The sequence below is a fragment of the Lathyrus oleraceus genome, chromosome 7, assembly GCF_024323335.1.
Source record: "Lathyrus oleraceus cultivar Zhongwan6 chromosome 7, CAAS_Psat_ZW6_1.0, whole genome shotgun sequence".
Classification (NCBI taxonomy): domain Eukaryota; kingdom Viridiplantae; phylum Streptophyta; class Magnoliopsida; order Fabales; family Fabaceae; genus Lathyrus; species Lathyrus oleraceus.
This window is the reverse complement of record NC_066585.1, coordinates 467,491,271-467,498,672: the sequence shown is the minus strand read 5'-3', so window position 1 is coordinate 467,498,672 and position 7,402 is coordinate 467,491,271. Positions and strand designations below refer to the sequence as shown.

General features: G+C 38.1%; 1 protein-coding gene across 1 annotated transcript; it reads left to right on the top strand.

Moving 5' to 3' along the window:
• The first annotated feature begins 5,559 nt into the window (after positions 1 to 5,559).
• On the top strand, positions 5,560 to 6,270 carry LOC127104382 (uncharacterized). The gene has a single exon (XM_051041567.1). The coding sequence runs from the start codon at positions 5,560 to 5,562 to the stop codon at positions 6,268 to 6,270; it is 711 nt and encodes a 236-aa protein (XP_050897524.1).
• The last annotated feature ends 1,132 nt before the right edge of the window (positions 6,271 to 7,402 follow it).

Sequence of the window (7,402 nt, the reverse complement as noted above, 5' to 3'; positions counted from 1 at the left end):
TCTTGATCTGGATTTGCTTGATTCTTTTTCCTCTTGCTTGCAGTGATCAATTGAGATGGAAAGGGCAACGAATTCTTGGAGTTTGAACTTCAAAATAGAAGGTGAAATTCAAACTCGATTTCAATGAAGTCCTCAAGAAATTCTATGGTGAGGGTCTGAGTTCTCTTGGTAAAGCTTGGGAAAGGCATTGATGCATTTTCTGAAGCCATGAGCTTGTTTAAATAGGCGCGGGAATTGATTTTTACACCACTTGAAATTTTGCCAAAATTGGAAACCAACTTGCATGGATGCATGGACAATTATTTGGGCCTAAGGAATGATGCAATCCATATCCAATTCGTGTGAAGTTGATGCTGAAGTAATTACAATGAAGCATGCAAAGAAGAATGATCACTTGAATCCAAAACATGCCTAAACAAATCCCACAATTGAGTCTTGCACAAGTCACTCAATTTTGATCCAAATGAGATGATATTGGCAACTTTGGAAAGGTGAGATCAATGGGAACAACTTTCATGTTGAACACTTTTCCATTTGAAGCTTGGATCATCATGAATTTTGAAGTGGAAGTTTGGAAAATCAAACATATTTGAAAATTTTCTAAGTACCAAGTCAAATGTTCACTTCTTCCATCTTGAATAACTTTTGCTATGGACTTCAAATGGAAACAATTCCTTCATAAAAGTTGAAGCTATTTCAAACCTATTCAATTTTGTCACAAATTTGACCTCATTTGAATTTGGAATGAAGGAGTTATGCATTTTAGAAGTTGAGGGAAATCACTTGTTCAATGGTAATGGCCCAAAATGACCTATAATGTTTCCTCTTGGCACATGCATTTGCAAGTTGAATTTAAACTTCTTACAAACATCAAAGTTTAAAGTGAAATATTTCATTGGATCATGGAACTTGAATTCCTTTCATCTCATAAAAATTGAGCAAGTTGTGGTCCTTGGAAGTTGACCTCTTAACTAGGGTTTGACAAAATGACCTATAATATTTCACCATAAAAAATGACTTTCCAAGAAAAACTAGCTCTTGACTTAAACATGAAAGTTGTTTGGAATGGAATAAGGAGTAACTTTTATCTTGGAATAATTTTCACATGACAAAATTTGTAGGAGATAGGGTCTAGGGAACCCCAGTTTTGACTAGTTGACTTTCTTTGATCAACCACCATGAACCATCTTTCTAACTTGATATTATCTTGATCTTTGGGACTCATGGAGGATCATATATGTGTAAGATAATGTAATATGGAGTATCCCTTTAAATATTTGATCAATTGATGAAGAAACTTGTCGAGGAAGTCACATAAGATACCTAGATGAATTAGGGTTTCCAAGGCAAACAAGCTTCAAACTCTTGATGGTTTCTTGATCAAAATGATATGTGAGGACGATGGGGATCCATATATGATGTCTAGAGTCAATGTAAACCATCTCTTGATTGGTCTCCTTGCATTGAGGGTCTTAAACCCTAGATATGAGCTTGATGAAGCATAGGTGAGGACACACATTACCTACAAAAGCAACAAACTATATATTGCCATATTTTTTGTATTTTGGTTAGTAAATAATGAAAGACAAAGTATGATACAATCAAAAGTGCTTGGTTATCTCTCCCAATGCAAATCCAATGAATGAGGGGTAAGGAGGATGCCAAGGTGTGATCCCAATGCCAATGTATATGATGAGATATCACGAGGGATCTTAGGGTCAAAATTGGGGTCTTACAGTACTCCATGGGAACCATTTAAGTTGTTTGTATACGTAGGTATTTATCTATTTATTTTACTTTATTTTCAATAGAGAGTGTGAACGAATGAGATTTTGGGTTTTTTATTATTGTGCTCGCCAAGGATTTGGCCCTTTGTGCATACGTATCATTCATCGGATGACGAAGAAGCAGAGCTTGCCAAGGACTTGGAGTAGTATTTGGATGAGTGACCTTCTAGGAAGTTTTCTGAAAAACGTGTGATTGAGGACAAAAAATGCTGAAAAGACCCGTGTTGGTTTTGTGAGGTCAGTTGGTAATCCTGAAAGCAGTATGAGGCATTTCAAATGGTATCAGAGTAGACCTCTCCTAATACGACATGGTTTGGGTACGGACCAAAATAAAGCTGGTGTGCACATTACACCCGAGGCCAAAGAGGGCGGAAAGTGGTTACCTGTAATACCCGAGGGCTAGGGAATGGTTGTTGGTGCACGAGGCATGATAATGAGACACTCCTAGCAGTTTCTAGGGAAAAACCAAAATCACATTAGAATGAGAGGGATCCTGAGGCTATGTAGGTATGAGACTGCATGGTTGAAGGAAGGCTTATAAGGATTCATTGGTACTACATATATGTTGCTACCGAGGTTTTAGTCGGATAAACGAAACTGGATCGACCGTTTTTGAAGAAAGAAAAAAGAAGAGTTGCCACCGAATTTTATTGGATTTCCTCGTAATAGAGAGGAGAGGGGAAATAATCGATAAAAACCTTGAGAGAAAATAAATGCACACAGGAAGTGCAATTAAACGGATAAAGAATTGGTCTCACAACCAAGATTGGGTTCAGAAGTCGATTACGCAAGGAGAAGGTATTAACACCCCTCACGTCCATGGTACTCCATGGGAACCATTTAAGTTGTTTGTATGCATGGGTATTTATCTATTTATTTTGATTTATTTTCAAAAGAGAGTGTGAAATAATGAGATTTTGGGTTTTTTATTATTGTGCTCGCCAAGGACTAGGGCCCTTGTGCCTACGTATCATTTATCGGGTGATGAAGAAGCAAAGCTCCGTAGTTCAAAGTAGAAAATGTTTGTGGGTTGGTTGATTTTACCTTTGAGAAAAAGGTGTTCAGTGTGATGCCCTAAGGCACAAAAATTAGTTTGATGGGTTGTGTTTATTTTACCTTGAAGAAGGGTTTATGAAAAAGGATGTTTGTGATTAGATTGCACTAAAGTCTATGGGTGGAGGTGAATATTCTAGACAAACAAGCCAAGTGTATTGTGTCTAAAATAAATAGAGTAATGGTAAGATAGCTCCATGCTTACTCATTCCCCACCAATTAAGGCTCGTGGCATATAATACTAATCTTAGTTTTATTGTTTTTTGAGTTTGATTATGAAATGCCACTTGACATAGGATAAAGGGTTTATTGATTTGATTATGAAATTGGGGATGCACATGAATATATAAAGTAACTAAGTAAGAAAGTAAAGGGTCTCATTGTAAGGTCGCCCATGACAAAGCCTTGTTTGTGCAAAAGTGACCTAAGCCAACAAAGGATAATGGTCTAACAGTCATGTCTCCCTAGCTTAGATCCCGCATCAAGGAAGAGCATTTTCTCATTCAAATACAAGAGTTCTGAAACTGACACTTTGAAAGTCCTTTTCTCTATGGTAACATCCCTAAAGGATAAAAATATAAGAGCTACCTTTGGTAACATCATAGACCTCCTGACAGAAAAGGTTGACTATGGTGCAATTACCACATTAGCTCAGTATTACGACGTCCCTCTGAGATGCTTCACATTCCCTGACTTTCAAATTTACCCAACTTTGGAAGATATTGAGAGACTTCTCAACCGACCGATAAAGGAATATAACCCATTCCCCAAGTTTGAAAAATGATTTTGCTTGTCCGAACTCTCGTCCATCTTGGGTATCAACGCCAATGAACGCATAAATTCCTCGAAAACCATGCTTGGAAGATGATTAAGGAAGAAAATCCAGGTTTCTGTAACACAACATTAGCACTTTTGATTCATGGAATTGTTCTATTACCTAACATAGACAAGTTCGTGGATCATTTGGCAGTCGAAATCTTCCTAGCCAATAACCCAGTGCCATTCTTGCTCACCGATTTCTATCATACCTTTCATAGAAGGCATGAGAAAAAAGGAGGGACCTTTCTCTGTTACACTCCCCTGTTTCACTTATGGATGAGGATTCATATGCCTCAACGTGGACCTTTACTTATAGCAATTTGGCATGGCCCCAAAAATTCGCATGTCTCTCCGCCAGTTCAATCCTTTGGTACAAGAGAGAATGGGAAACCAAGGATGTCATTGCAAAATGTGGAGGGTTCCAAAATTCCCCCTTAATAGGAACATATGGTTGTATCAACTACAACCCCGTGTTTCTCAAGAGACAGTTGGGATACACCATGTTGAGTCCTCCCAAGGATCGTGATTTCGTACCTTTCATCGTCAATATCGTGGATCCGCTCAATTCAACCGTGAAGAGAGTAAGAAGAGCTTAGACAAGCATAATCCAGATTGACCAATAGTGGGGTAAAAAGAACATCCTAGCTAAGGAATCATACTTTTTGTGGGTAAAAGAGAAGGCTAGGGTTGTCGAGATGCCTTTCCTTTATGATTCGCCATCATTGGTGCCTGAACTCGAGCCCATATTGCAAGAAGACATGGACAAGCTTACCGATAAGATATGAGAGCTTGAGTTGGAGAAAATTCAACTATGAGTCCAACTCGGTTGTGCCAAGGAATATAGCCACGCCTTGGAAGACAAGGGTAAGAAAGTCTGTGAGGAGTTCGTGACCAACAAGAAGAGACTAAAGGAAGTGGAAGGCCAAAGAGTTTGGGTTGGTGGTGCTCTACTAGTAGCCAATTCTAATCTAGAAGCTCTCCATGACAAGTTAGATCAAGCGTATTGAATCATCAAGGACCTTGAGAATATTTTTTTAAGGTCTAATGCAACAAAGAAAGAGCCTAGGGAGGATTATGAAGCCCAAATACTAGAGCTTAGGACCACTCTAAAGGAGTGCAAGGATCTCTTGGCTAAGGAACAACTAGAAAGGGAGAAAGTCCACCGAAGTTTCTTGCGCGAGTAGTTCAACCTTGGAAGAGCTTGCAAGCAAATCAAGAATATGAAGATGGGAATCTACAACCAAGCATACATGGAATCACAAAACAATTTCAGATATTTGGAGGAGAGATATTGTGGGGAAGAAGCTTCAATAACTCAAAGGGATGAAACCATCCATAACCTCCAAACCCTCTATAACGAGTGGAGAGACAAGTACACAAACATGGAAGTCCTGACTATTGATGCCCTCCAAGACTTTCTTGATAAGTTGAGCGAGGCTGATTTGATCATGTGCTGAGGATACCCTTGAGGAGGTCTACCATTTCGTCAAATTCTGCAAGAAGACAATGGAAAAACTCATTACCGACATTGAGTCTCTCCACAATTCTCAAGGTGTCACCTTTAGGGTTGACATTTAGTTTGCTTATTTGTTTCAATAACTTGTATTTCGCAGTTTCCATTGTACTTGTATTTGTATGATTCCCTTCAAAGGACGAATGAAGCTTTGTTGTGATTCACTCTGTGTGCTTTCTTTTATTCTTGATTGCAACCGTAAATTGTTAAGTATTTATTGCAATAAACAACACAAATAAATAAAGAGCTTTGCATTAATAAAAAAACATCCATGCATCATTTGCATTTAAAAAAAACTCATCATTCACCCTTTTCTTGATCAGAAACCAACGCAACAAACTGACTTCTCGACACCATTACAACACGCGCCACAACCAACAAACAATAATGGATAAGTTGGAAAAGAACCAAGCCGCCCTTCGCGAGGAAGTATCTCAAGTAAGAGCACAAATGGGACAACTAATAGAAACGATCCAAGCTGTCGCTCGTGGCCAAGAGATAATGGCCAAAATGCAAGAAGAGATGAATCAAAGAGCTTACGCTACCAATCCCATTTCTAATACCCATCCTCTTGTCGTGGAAAATCCGGTGCCTTCTCATGGCAACGCACTAGTCCATATTCCTGTGGGTGCACCCGGCGGTGTCCATCCATTTATCCTTAATCCTCCAGTTACTGAAGTGGACGATCAACAAGACGCTTTTTTTAGTCCAAAATCTACCTCCATGTATGACGCCTTTGGTTCCCCAACCAACGAGGTGGAGAAGAAGGTTAAGGCCATTGAAGAAAAGTTGAAGGCAATGGAAAGCACTGACACTTTAGGTATCGATATTGTAGAGATGTGCTTAGTCCCTAGTGTGGTTATCCCCGCTAAATTCAAAGTCCCTAAATTTGAAAAATACAAAGGAGCCAGTGATAGAAGGACCCATATCCGAGCCTACTATCGTAAAATGGTTGCTTATTTTGACAACAATAGACTCCTCATGCATTTCTTCCAAGAGTCATTGAGTGAGGAATCCTTAGACTGGTACATGCAACTAGAAGGTACCCACATTTGGACATGGAGGGAGATGGCTGAAGTATTACTTAAGCATTACTAATACAATACAGATATGGTACCCAATTGCACCCAGTTGTAAAACTTGACGCAAAAGTCCGAAGATAATTTTAAGGAATACGCTCAACGTTGGGGAGAGCTTGCGGCGAGGGTACAACCTCCTTTGGTAGAACGTGAATTGGTGGATATGTTTAAGGCTTCTTTGACTTTAGAAGGTGAAATTTGAGAAATAAATGCCATGTTTAGACAAACATCATTAAGATTTAGACAAGCATAATTAAGATTTAGACTTTATGCCTCTAATGATGTTGTCAATAGGATGATCTCTATGAGTTATCCATTCTTGAGGAAGATTATCTTGGTTATTTTCATGTTGAATGATTTTCTCTTGGTGTCCGAATTGTTCAATATTATCATCTTTGGCAATGCCTTTTATAAGAACTTCTATAATATAATCATCATCACACACAACTATATCCTCCTTAGAGGGGTTAGATTCATACAAAGATACATGCATATATTCTTCAATAGTTAAAGTTATTTTATTATAAATTCTATATGCCTTACTTATGAGAGAATAACCAAGAAATACACCTTCGTCGGATTTCTCGTCGAACATACCGAGTTTCTTTTTGTCATTGTAGCTGATACCATATTCTTTGGCTTGCTAGTTGATTTGGTTTGCTTTCTCTTCTAACATACATCACATATTCTATGTTTGATAAACTCTATCTTTGGTAAACCAATAACAAGGTCATGTTTCATTAATTTGTTTAAATGTTCCATATGAATATGGGTTATTCTCTTGTGTCAAAGCCATGCATCATTATTGCTTACCATAAGACATTTTATTTTCAAAGAGATAACATCTAAAGATATCATAAAAATGTTGTTGGCTCTTTTACCAATAAGCATTTTCTCATGTGCGGCTTCATATTCAATTATGCATTCATATTTGGTGAAATTGATTTTGAGACCACTGTCACAAAGTTGGCTTATGCTTAGAAGATTGTGCTTTAATCATTCTACATAGAGTACATCATCAGTTGTTGTGAAAGATGGTGATCCAACTTTGCACATGCCAAGAATATTTCCTCTGTTATTGTTCCCATATGTGATATATCCCTTGGTCTTAAAAACTAGAGATAAAAATTTGTCCTTGTCCTCGGTCATGT

Excerpts from the sequence above, each read along its gene's own strand:
- LOC127104382 (XM_051041567.1), top strand. The coding sequence starts at position 5,560 with ATGGATAAGTTGGAAAAGAACCAAGCCGCCCTTCGCGAGGAAGTATCT.